This window comes from Hibiscus syriacus, unplaced genomic scaffold (genome assembly GCF_006381635.1).
Source record: "Hibiscus syriacus cultivar Baekdansim isolate YM2019G1 unplaced genomic scaffold, ASM638163v2 tig00001728_pilon, whole genome shotgun sequence".
Taxonomy (NCBI): domain Eukaryota; kingdom Viridiplantae; phylum Streptophyta; class Magnoliopsida; order Malvales; family Malvaceae; genus Hibiscus; species Hibiscus syriacus.
In genome coordinates this window covers 14,109-27,739 of record NW_024061884.1, presented here as the reverse complement: position 1 = coordinate 27,739, position 13,631 = coordinate 14,109, and the positions used below count along the sequence as shown (strand labels likewise).

At 34.6% G+C, this 13,631-nt stretch overlaps 1 protein-coding gene across 1 annotated transcript; it reads left to right on the top strand.

Annotated features, from left to right (window-relative positions):
- The first annotated feature begins 4,816 nt into the window (after positions 1-4,816).
- On the top strand, positions 4,817-6,369 carry LOC120132587. Its single transcript, XM_039149329.1, has 3 exons — positions 4,817-5,120; positions 5,415-5,489; positions 5,960-6,369. Exons 1-3 carry the CDS (start codon positions 5,108-5,110, stop codon positions 6,205-6,207), a joined length of 336 nt encoding a protein of 111 aa, XP_039005260.1. The 5' UTR covers positions 4,817-5,107; the 3' UTR covers positions 6,208-6,369.
- Positions 6,370-13,631: the final 7,262 nt, after the last annotated feature.

Sequence of the window (13,631 nt, the reverse complement as noted above, 5' to 3'; positions counted from 1 at the left end):
CCTCCTACAAACTTAGAAGATCAAGCCTTCATAAGCAAAACCAGTAAATGCAAAAGATAAACTTTAATCTACCATTAAAACAAAATCAAGCATCCATAAAATCAATCCCACCAAATAAGGTTAGTTCATGGTGGGGATCGAATATTCCATTAAATAAAACATGAAAAACATTCGTTCCAAACAACATAACTAAAATAAATGAAAGAAAACAACAAAAGGATGGAGGAAAAAGCCTTCGACTTGTGTTGTCGGAGCTTCCCTCGGCCACCATGAACCACCTTAGCTCGCTAGCTCCTCTCAGATGCCTAGCTCACCACTCCCTTGAGCTTCACCAATGGAGGAACACAACCAAGAAGATGGAGGGAAGAAAATGGTGGAGAAGATGAAGAAATTCAAGCTGTCGAATGCGAGTGTGTAACCCCTCTTTCTTCTCTCATGTTTGGTGTATTAAATAATAAAAATATCTAAGGGTATTCATGGGATTAAGCACTCGAAAATACTAATCATACCCATAGATTCATTCCTTGGGTGTGATGTCTATCCTCACAGGTGGTAGTGGTCCCCAATAAATGGTTATAACCATCAGACATGTGCCTAGCCAACTGTCATTTTATAACAATATCTTTTTGTCCTTTTCTGTGCTAGAAATTCCAAGGCATTTCTATCTACTTTAGCAACGTGTGATGCCATGAATTTCCTTCCCATCTCTCCCTTTTTCTTGTTGTTTTCCTGCACATCACTAAAAACTACACCTTCCTCCTCATACAACACCTTAACATTATAAAATAACACAACCACCACAAATGCAATGATATTCATCTACATGTGTCTAAAATGACCTAAATGAGCCCTTAAACAAACAATAACTTAAGTGAAAAAGTCCTTGAAAGTAGCCTTTTTAGGGAGTTATCATCGGTCGAGGTGAGTTACCAAAATTCGAGTTGAGAGATAGTAGCGTATTGTATTCTTGGAACCGACTTTGTGTTCCAGTTAATGTGGAGTTGAGGGAAAAGATAATTGGTGAAGCTCACTGTAGCCCATTATTTGTGCACCCCAAAAGCAATAAGATGTACCGAGAACTTTGACACTATATTGGTGGCCAGGCACAGATAGAGAGGTCTCTAAGTTCGTATCCAAGTGCTTAGCTTGAGAATAAGTGAATGCGAAACATTAAGTTCCCTCTGGTTTGCTTCAGCCAATTCAAATACCTTAGTGGAAATGAGATATTGTGATAATGGACTTCTTTATTGGTTACCAAGGACATTTCAAAAGCATGATGTCATTTGGGTAGTGGTAGAACGATTAACCAAATCAACCCATTTCCTACCCGTACGAATGGATTTTACTTTGGAAATTTTAGTGTAGGACTACATCAAATATATTGTAAGACTTCATGGAGTTCCCACATCCATCATTTATGATAAAAATATACCATTCACTTCTAGATTTTAGAGGGTGTTGCATGAAGCTTTGGGTACTCGATTAAATTTTAGCATTGTCTTTCACCCATAGACGGATGGATAGTCAAATAAGGTGATTCAGATTCTTGAGGATATGTTACGATGCTGCGTCATTGACTTCGCAAGTAGTTGAGATGAACACCTTCTGTTGGTCGAGTTTATGTACAACAACTACCAATTAGTGTTCAGATGGTGCCTTATGAAGTGTTGTAGAAGTGAAAGTGTATGACTCATTTGTGTTGGAATCAATCTAGCAAGAGGAAACAGGTTGGTTTAGAGTTTATTTGAGAGGCATAGGTACTCTTGATTCATGGTCGACTAAAGGAAGCTTTCGATAGACAAAGATCTTACGTTAATCTAAAGCAGAAGGATATCATGTTCGTTGTAGGTGACAAGGTGTTTCTTAAAGTATCAACTTAGAGTATAGATCTTTGATTTGGCCAAAAGGGAAAATTAACTCCACACTTCATCAGACCTTATGAGATACTAGGGAGAGTTGGTCTCGTGGCATACCAACTAGCTTTGCCGCATGAGATGGAGCGCATCTATAACGTGTTCTATATATACATGCTTTGGAGATAACATTTGAACCTGTTCCATATGATTCCGCTAGAAAAAATTGAAGTGAGCCCAAATATGTCCTACGTTGAGGAGTCGGTGGAGATTCTGGCCTGAAAGGTTAAGGAACTGTGAAACAAGAAGATTCCACTAGTTAAGGTTCTATGGAGGAGTCATGACATTAAGGAAGAAACTTGGGAAACTGAAGAAGCTATGAAACTATAGTACCCGTACTTATTCAGACCAGGTAAATTTCGAGGACAAAATTCTTTTTATGAGGGGAGAGTTGTAACACCCTAAAAATTGGTTTAGTAGTTTCTAGTATAATGTTGGACTTGGAGTGCTTAGGTAAGCTTAATTTAAATATTTGTGACAAGCATAAAATAGTTGGGCTTGTAGTGAAGCCCATAAGGTGAGAAAAAAGGGTTTTAAATGGGAGCCAAAAAAGAAAAGACTAAGGTAGTAATTAACCCATAGAGTTTTGAAAGGCTACTTTTTCACTAAATGTTGTTGATTTCAACCGGGGAGGAAGCTGAAAACTCTTATTTTCATTTTCCTCACCATTTGTCATATTCTTCCTTTCATATATCTTCATCATCTTCTTCTTTGTGGGTTTTGATGGAGATATGTGTTTTCATGTTTCTACTTGTTAAAATCACTTATGTTGATGCTACAAACTCCCATAAAACTTATCAAAAGTTTGGAACCCTTAAAGAGGCTTGTGAGGGGTTCTTGGAAACCATTTTCATGACTAAATAAGGTATTTCTGGACAGGGTTATCGGTACTCGAGGAACAATATTGATACTGCTCTTTGTATAGCCTTAAGGAAAAGAGATTTTATGGTAGTAGTAATAGTCATTCATTGGGAAGTAGTATTGATACCATGGATGCTTTGCAAATTTCAGTAGTGATTTTTGGTATTCAATACTCATGGGAGTGTCGATATTTGGGGTAGAGTTTCAATACTCTCATTAAGGGTATCGATACTAGGAATAATTTTGAAACATCAAAGTCATTTTTGGTATTGATACTCGGGGTAGTATCGATATCCCAAGGAAGAGCATCAATACTCTTTTGGGTAATTTTCCACAACATTGAAGCTGATTTTGGCATCGATACTCAGGGTAGTATCAATACCACAAGGCCAGTATCAATACCACAAGGCCAGTATCAATGTTATCAGGGCCAATATCGATACCATCATCCTAGTTTGGGTAGAAAACCCAACTAATTTTGTGAGCTTGGAAAGGGGGTTTTGAGGGCATTAAGACTTCTCTAATAAGACTACAAGTGAGAACATCATTCGAAATTATTGAAAACGAGAACGATTATTAACGTGTCATAAGACTAGCCTTTGTTTGCTACTCGAGAAACGATTAGGACACCCGAGTTACTTGAGCATATGCATATGCAATTTGTTATTAAGAATAGAGATATCATGATTTTCTCCCTCGGTGCTAAGGCATTTTAGTATTAGTGCATATGCACTTCCGTATCAGTGATGAGGTTTTAGTATTAGTGCTAAGGCACTTCCGTGGTAAAATGGAAAGGGCATAATATGTATTCATACGATGTGTTGATGCAAGATAGTGTACCATACTTTATGTTTGATGCATTTCGTTACAACATGACTTGACTTGTTAAGCATTCATAGCTAATGGATGCATGTAGTATAATGGAGTCGTTTATGTGGCACTGAGCTCGTAGCTTTGCTTTCAAAATTATTTCTGTTCGCAGGTTAGTAGGTGCCGAATAGGGAGCTTATTGCCAGATAGTGGGATTTTCGGATATCAACGGATTGTCGAGTATGTCTTGGTTTTCTTAGTGGGCATGTATTTCATAAACCCTTGTATAAATCGAGTCATAACACTTGATGGTTATTTGTATTGGAGATTTATTTTGAGAGCTCCCCTGTTTTGTAAACTTAAATATTTTATTCTTACTTAATCTCATTGGATGATATAAAATTATGAAATTGACATGTTTTCAAGAAAAATTTTGGGTTAGTCACTCCAGTGGTCCTGTGTAACATCCAAACCCACTAGGCTTAGGTCAGATTGGATTTGTATATTACACTTTTAGTTGTACCTGATATCTTAGTCTCTGTTATTTTATGCCACCATCTAAAAACTATAAAATTACCTTGATAAGGCCAAAATGGCTAAGCCAGAGGAAACTCAACGGGGCTAGTGTAATTGGCATAAAAAAGGGAACTGATACCAAGCCCAAGATTGTATCAAAAATAGACAAACCACTCTTGATATAAAAAGGCCAAAATCGCTAAGCCCCAACTAAAATTACGACACTAGGTAAAATTTTTCAATATAGACAGATACTGAGTGTGCATCAAATTATCGGATTTATTCAGTAATAATATACCTCTAATCAGTTGGAAAAGATATGCTCGGGCTGAAAATATAACCTCCTCCTCGGTAGAGTCATTCGCCACTTGAAATTCAGACCCCAACCAAGTGATACATATCTGATTCCCGTATAAGACATCAGGTGGTTGCATCCTTCCCAAAACATCGTAAACAATAGCGAATCAATTGTAATTATTCATGTAACCTCCTAATCCAGTACTGTAACACCCCAATTTTTCCTCAATTTAAAAAAACTGGAATTTGGGAAATTTTAACCTAAATTTCTAATTTGTGAGTAGTGACCAAATCGTATGTAAGGAAAAGGTTGGAGACTGTTTCAAAAACCCTAAAGTGTATAAGGACTTAGTTTATAATTTACTATTTGTTTTAAAACAAATCCATCCCTTACCCGATCATATCTTTTGCCATGTTCACCTTATCTCTTATTTTAAACCCTAGAGCCTAGCGGCGCTCCCTTCATCTTTTAACCCTGTGTTGTCGCTCACCGCCAACGCTTCATCTTCGATCGTTGGTCTAGTAAGGTCGTCGACCATTGAGCTAGTTCCCCTTGCACCACCCGACCACTGCCGTCATCCTTGGGCAGTGGGTATACGAAACCCCGCGGCTTGTTTTGTTTCCGCCACCATCGTGGTCTGGTTCGACCATCTATGGTCGTTGTGTGACCGGCGTTCGTTTGGGGAAGGCCTAGTTGGCCTAAGTCGTGGATGAATGGCCTTGGTTAGTCGTGAAAACCCTTCTGCCCTTTTTTCTAATTTGTACAATAACCTACTGCCAGTTAACTTTTAGGTTCTTGCTAGTCGATTAGGGTTAGGAGAGGTCGATTGTGCACTGTTGTCGGGCTTGGGATTGTGTTGATGTAATTTCGTTACTGCCAGTCCGTTATATTCGAACCAAACCTGTTGTCAGTTCCCCAAAATGGATATGGAATTATTATGTTTAGTCGTCGATAATTATTTCATTAATTCAAAAATTGGTTTATTGGTGTTTGATTCGGACGTCGTAATTTTGCAGGAAATTCTTATCTAGAAACCGAGTTACCGCCTCCTTTGCCATTACCCGGGAATTTTGAACCGACTCGTTTAGACCGTGAGTGATTGTTATCACCTTAGTTTCGTTTAGTTCGATGTTAATTTTAGAATTATAAATTATTATTATTTTTGATGAAAGAGTTGATTCGGTTAGACCTATTATTTTAATTGATCGTGGGAAAACGTCACCATCGTCCTTAGCTATTGCCAAGGTGTCTCTCTACCCAGTGCTATATCTATTTCATATTGATTGATTGATTGTTTGGAATTGGTTATGAGCTTGACTATTATGTGTAATATTGCTTTAAATATAATTCGGTTAAGCATGTTGTTTGGAAATTGGTTTCGAGCATGATGGTTATGTGATATTGTTGTATCAGTTGAAATTCAAAAAATTATGTTATGTGACATGTGATATTTATCGAATTTGGATTATGCTATGAGTTTGGATTCTGTGATCATGTAATTGTATCTTATTTGGATCAGATAGGAATTCGGATATATAATATTCGAGTATGTGTTATTCAGATGTGTTATTGAGATCGGATCGAATATCAATATGCGTGTCATTTTCATTTCATGTTGAGACAAATTTTGATAGGGGAAGTTCAGTACGTTCACTCGACAAGGTGGATGTCACTTTTTCGGATTCAGTTTCCTCTGCCTTTGTGGAGGACCTCACTTATATGGTGTGGGTTGGAATTAGTGTGGTTTTGGGAACCCACTCTTCGGGGTGTGACAGGACTAGGGGCGTGTGCATGAACATTTGCATATAATTTACATTGTGATTAAAATTGATGATTTGGCATATAAATGTTACTGTTTGTTTCGGATTATGTTGCGACTTATGCTTGTTGTACTTTAGAGATACATTAAGTCTTGTCACTTACTCCCCCTTAGTTTCTTCTTTTAGATTACCGAGCTAGGTGAATTGGTACTTGGAGTTCAATATTATTTCGTTTTCGTATTCTTATAGTATGACATTAATTTGAACTTTTTGATTATTATTTTATTAATTTTTTGGATAATATTTATTATGGTTAAATATTTTGGGGACATTGGATATAAACTTTGTTTTGGACTTCGGGACTTAAATTTGATTTTTATAAACATTTGATCTATGTTTAATTATTGTTAATTTAATTAAGTTACTTTCAGTATTTGAAATCAGAAAATACAAGAGTAAATTTTAAAGTATTTAAAATAATGTTTGAGAAATGTTTTGGGAAGTTTAGTTAATGAGTTTCCTGGATTTGGTTTGTTTCGTCTAGGTCAAGTAATATGGGTTACAAGTACGACCTGAAGATCGACGAACGAAGGCATCACACGAAACTATTAGAGTGGCTAACCCAAAAAAATTTCTTTTAAAATTGTCATAAACATCCATTTAAGAATTCATCCATAACGTTAATAACAAAATAAACACATAATAATTGATTTACAAAATACGAGTCTTTAAAATAATTTCAAATCAAGTTTACAAAAGTCCCACAATATAGTTATGACTCGAATATGTAAAACGTACTCAAGAAGCTGGTGTTGGTCTGGAATGCAGTAATTGCGATGGCTCTACAACGCTCCTTCTATAGACCTGTGCATATAAACAAATTTCGAACATTGAGCTCACAAGTTCAGTGCCACACTAATAGCCAAACTATACTATATGCATCCTCTATATGCACATGTTAGTTAACATAATTGTTAGCATACAAGTATGCTAAGCTAAATATACACACATAGGTAGGCATTGTGGTGTGGTCAGAGGGTTTCACTACATCTCATAGATGCACACTCCTCTAGCCTATCTAGGGTGAGGTTTGGAATTTCTATATCGGAACATTCACCCAACCAGTAAACTCTTTGTGAGTACTTGGGGCATTTACACTCGGTCAGTAGATAAGTGCCTTGTGCACTAGATTAGTTTTGTCCGAACATTCTAACATACAAATGTTTATCCTGTAACTAGAGCAACTCGGGTGTTCGATTCATTTCCCAAGCATCATACAAGGCTAGTCATATGATTCCCAGAGTTATAGGGTTTCTAGGTGTAAATTTCACTTATTACTATAGTTTTCCCCTGATATTTTATTTGAGGTAATTAGGGTGTTCTTGGGTCCCTCAACTATGTCTTTAATTCCCCTTGTTTTCTTATCCCAAAATGTGCGATGGTACCGATACTGAGCCTCTTCATATCGGTACTGACCCATGGGTACTGATACTTTTACTCGGGGTATTGATACCATACATGAAATTGAAGGTTAGGATAAAGGGATAGTACTGATGCTTATAAGTATCGATACTCCCCAGCTAGAGTACCGATACCAACTGGCGTATCAATACAAAATTGGGTTTCGATGTTTTGAAAAATACCTCGATATCGATACTCCTATAGAGAGTATCGATATTATACCCTTGGTATTGATACTTCCATGAGTACTGATACCAAAAATAGACATTGGAATTTTAGTCTCAAAACCCCTTATGCGAGTATTGCAATTAGGCCCTTGGTACCTATACTCAACGAATGAGTACCGATACTGCTACCTCAAAATCGTTTATTTTTAGCCTTACGTAAGAACAATATCGGTATTGTTATTCCAGTACTGATACCCAAACCCATAAATGCCCTATTTTAGTTCAAAATTCACTTTCTAATCACCCCGACAACCCTACCAAGGTTCCTAAACGTTATTAAAAGCTTATGAGAGTTTATTAGGGTCATGAAGAGTCAATTTACAAGCTTGAAAACACATAAATCTAAGATTTTCCATGAACATGCTCATATGCTTCAAATCTAATGAAAGCTAAGCAAATTCACTAGGAGGCCTACAAATGGTATAGGAGGGTTAGAAATATGTTACCTTGGAGTCTTGGTTGTTGAAAAAATGTTCCAATTACCCAAGAGTTAACTTTTCCTTTGCTTTGGTGTTGGAACTTTCTCCCATTTCTCTAACTAACACAACATGAAAAATGAGCTACAATCTTGTTTATGAAACTAAAATAAGTTTAAGAACACTTTCCTAATTTCATCCTACCCCAAAAAAATGAGCTAGAAGTCCCTAGATTCTTAAACCCCCACTTATAGCTATGGTGACCAAACTTAGAGATTGAGAGCTTAAATGAAAGCTTGGGTAAAGAGGTTATGATCTTACCTTATAATTTCTTTAAAGAGCTTTAATGATTTTCTTAAAGAAGAAGGGAATAGAGAGAGGACAACGAAATGATGAGAAATGAGGCAAATTAAGGGGTGGGTGAGGGAAAATACATCATCATTCATAAAAGAAATCAACCTTTGGTTTGAAAGAGGGTGTAATTTCTCTTTTACTCCTCCAACTCCCGGCTTAACTTGGTCCAAACTATCCTATAAGTCCATTGGGCTTGTTTTAAGAATCTCGGGTTAACCCAAACTACTAACTCGAGATTCAGGGCATTATAGTTTCGACTCACGACGGTCGTACCATTAACCGGAACACCCAATTGGTAAGTGACATATTCCAATGTATCGTCGCTTCACAACTCATAAAATGAAAAGTATGCATCTAGGGCCTCCAACGTTCAATCAGAGCCGAAATCAATGTCGGGTTCACCTTAAAATCACGTAGAAATGTGGATGGATACAAGCCAAATTGTTGTAGATATATAATCATCCGCTGATGTAGATCTTTCAATGTTATTCCTCGTTGACTAATGCTTCGTTCTTCTTCGGGATAGAGTTCGAACGAAGAAATATGGACGTCATCAAAGCTTAATATTTCTTCTCGAGTAGACTTTTTAGGAATTCTTCAAAAACTACGATTTTTCGTAACAATAGATAGTAAAATTCCTAAACCCCAAACCCCATTTATAACCACAATCATAATGGCTATAAATGATTATCTTATTCAAAACTCCAAGTGAACTCGTCACCTCGAGATGACGAGTTCCATGTTGACCGTTGTAGTTGCCCAATGGCTCTAAACGACTAGTTTTTTTTAAATTCAGGGGAACTCGTCATGTCAATGGGACGAGTTTCATCGTTTTTTTCTTTTTTTAAAAATTATTTTATTAATTTTAAAAATAATTAAAAAAATAATTTCTTAAGGGACTCGTCACCTCGAGGTGAGGAGTCCTGTTAAATATATTAAAATAAAGGTCTAAATGGGGCCCACTTAATTAGGATCATTAAAATAATATATTCAACCGAACTCGTTACCTCGAGGTGACGAGTTCCCCTATACTTTAATATTTTTCGTAGATTGCAAAATAAAATCTGAAGTGTCCTATTGGGCCAAATAATTTTTGGGCCCTCAGTATTGGGCCAAAAAACCATTTGTGGTATTCAATATGTATTAGGGTCAGATTTGAGACATGAGAGTTGGGTGGATCGAAAATCCAATTTAACATCTAACAATGATTTTTGAAAAAAAATATCTTAGTTATTAAAGGAATGATCGTTATGTCTAGAGATTTTGAATTTGAGCATCAACAACTGCAATAGAGGTGATTGAGTGTTCATTGTTAAATAGTTAGAAATATTTAAAACAAATAGTACTTTGTAATTACCTAAACTTAATATATATATATATATATATATATATATATATATATATATATATATATATATATATATATATATATATATGTCTATGTATATGTATATGTGTGTCAACTTCATCATTTACAATTGAAATGGGACAATTTTATCTAAATATCACCTAAAAAAATAAAAAATAAAACATCATTCTAACACCTTTTCTTCAATATGATACCAAAGTAGCACCCTTTCTGAAATTGGGGTAAAAAGGTGTGTTTGGATAAACAATCTTTGTACACCTGGAAAAAAGGCGTGTCCTAGGGGAAGTGCCTTACCTGACGTGGTAGAGCAGTTAGGAAACGCATCCCAAGGGGCGAGCTTTTCTCGAATTTTAATAAAGCATATTTAATAAAATATACTTTAAAAAAATTAAAAAATAAAACTATAGGGACTAACAATGAAATTTAATACATATTAGTTCCATAAGTTAAAGTGTGTAAAGGTGTTAGTTTATATAGACTTTATATAGGCATGGTGGAGTGCTTAGGCTATATTTGCTAACAATGTGAGATAAAAGTTAAAATGAGTTCTTTTACCTTTTTCTTATGTAATCTTTATTTTTTTATTTTTACTTAATACATTATGTTAGAGTTTTTTTTACAATTAAAATATAAATTAGAGTTTATATTAATTTAAATTAATTATTTTTGTACGTTAAAATATTTAAAAAAAAATTTATTTTCTTTTTGTTAGAAGTATAACAATCTGTGACAAAAAGAAAACATAAAATCAAATATTTTATAGATTCACAATGTGTTTCCATGGTGATTCACAAAAGTCGCGGCAAAGAACATTTAATTCTATCGCAGGATCTCATCGTAACATGAAAAAAGTATTATATTAAATAAAAAAAAATGGTATAGAAATAAATACACAATTTTTTTTGAAATAATTGATTGAAAATGGGTTAAGGCCTGCAACTACGCAGTTTCCTTAAGATAGATTTACGGTCACTCTTTGGTGCTCGAGATCATTGGTCGTCTGTATCCTAGGATACAACAATGAGATGATCAGCGCATAATATCACACTTGCCGAGAGCACGAACTATTCATTGTCTTCGCCTATCACCAAAAACTAGAGAAAAAATTCATTTGAATTGGTTTGAGTTGTTTTTTAATTGTATTTAACCTAGTAGGTTAACACATTATTTATAGGGATTTCACATTTTGAACAATTGTAAATTTTTGACCTAATGAAGCATTAATGAGAATCAAGTAATTAAGTAGTTTCCAAAATTATTGTTTTGATTAAAGAAACTTTTTTATATTTATCCTTTTAATTCCAAAACAAATTTTGAAAAGATACGATCTATTTGAGGAAAAAATATTTCACATTTGGGTAAAATATCTGCAAGCCCACAAAAAGCATTATCGGTTCGGACATTAACGTTACCCACATTGTGCATGTCTGCACATGTTTAAACCAACATTTGGTTTCACATTTTCCTTAACAACGTTTGGATCAATTTCTCATTTGAAGCTCCAAAATTATCGAATTTTTCCAACAATCACCCACATGAATGAAATTGATTGTAACAACCCCAACCTGTATCCGACCCAAATACAAATCCGAGGTGTCATATTGATTTTTCAAAACCTTTACATTTAAGAGATAATGGAAAATTTAATAAAGATGATGAAACTCTTGATCAAAATTAAATAAGAAGATTAAAACTTAAAATTTAAAATAAAACTTAATAATTCACATAAATGCCTTAAAGTTTGTTTACAAAACTTATCAGAGCATATATTATTCAAACATTTAATTACATGCCAACAATATTCAATACAACAAAGAACCTACTATTTAAATCAGAACCTACTATTTAAATCAATTATGATCTAATCCTTGGTAGAGATATGTTGTCTTGACTTATCATATCCTTCGTCTTTGTCTTCTTCGAACCTACGTGTGAAATGCTCACACGTTAAGTCTTTGACTTAGTGAGGTGTATAATGCATAAATAGAACATTTAAAACATGTAGTCACATAATTAACTTTTAAAAACATGATAAGTACAAAAACTATCATACACTTTATCAAACAAAAAAATATAATATTATGCACTGTTCATTCGTGTTATTTCTTTTGATAGCCCATGATACATTCTTGAGAACCTAAGGTATGTGAGTGCATTGAGGTTGTGCACAAATGTTGTTACCACAACTCGTATAAATTGCACCAAAGTGCCACATAGAAATGTCCTGAAGGACCATATAGTATTGTCCCGAAGGACTGCGTAGAAATGTCCTAAATGACCACGTAGAATTGTTCCGAAGGATCGTGTAGAACCCTCTACTCTTGGCATGCCAATTATACCTTTAGCTCTCATTTCACATACTTATGGGCTTTATTATTTATACCATTTCACATAGCTTACCACATATACATTTATTCACATAGACCATTTTTCACATAGCTTATGTCTTATTCTCATATAATCACATATATCATATAAAACATTGCATGTAACACATAGACATATACTAGTATTCATGTACACATAGAAACCATATCAACAATATGCTTGTATTCATGAATTCATGCAATCAAAACTTTGGAAATAGACTCATCGCAAGTCTCATTTCTATAAACATCATATACATTGTAGTATGCACTCACCTTGCCTCACTAGTCAAAGCAAAATACTTATAACTCTTGAACACTCTTATACTTCAAATCGTTCGAAACTTGCCTTCGTTCAGTATCTACACAATAATACAATTGGTATAAATATCGAAATTCATATCACTATAATTAATCATTAATAACATAAGCTAAACAAAACACTTAATTTACAATCCACGTATGAATAGTATCGATACCCAAGGTACAGTACCGATACTTCCTCCCTGTGGTATCGATACTTTACTTCAGTATCGATACCCTTTCTAGATTTTGGAATTCAGCTTCTAAAAATGGTATTGATACTTGTACATTGGTATCGATACCCCTGGTATCGATGCTACTATTTCGGTATCGATACTCTTTTAAGAATTCATCAACTTTTACCTTATGGTATCGATACTATTTATCCAGTATCGATACGCAAACTCAGATATCACCTATTTTTGCTTTGGAGTATCGTATTGTTCATCCAGTACTGATACCTTTTACCTAAAACTTACTCGTTCCAATTCAAAATTTGACCAAAACTTATTTAAACCCCACTCTTTTAACTCATTTCATGCTATTAAACACAACATACTTATCAAGACTAATTTATATTACTTCCATATACTTAAACATCCCTAAATTCCACATAATCACTTGAAACTAAAAATCTTACCAAAAATTTAACTTTGTTATTAATCCTTTCTAACCTCTTAAACCTTTTATTCTTACTGATTACAAGTCAAATATGACTTCAAAATCCATTTACTAACTCTTTTTCAACAACTCACTTAAGACCCCTTATATTCAATCTCTCATAACTTGTAAATCTTTTAGTTTTTACTTCTCTTTAAACTTCCTTAAGCTTTCCTAACACTTCAAAAATCAAAAGCAACTTAAAAATGAAAGGAAATATTAACTGGAGACCAACTCACCTTACCAATAGAGTCACGGGAAGAGAAGAAGAAGAAGATAGCTGAACCAAAGTCTAGATTTTTCTATACTCTTTCTTT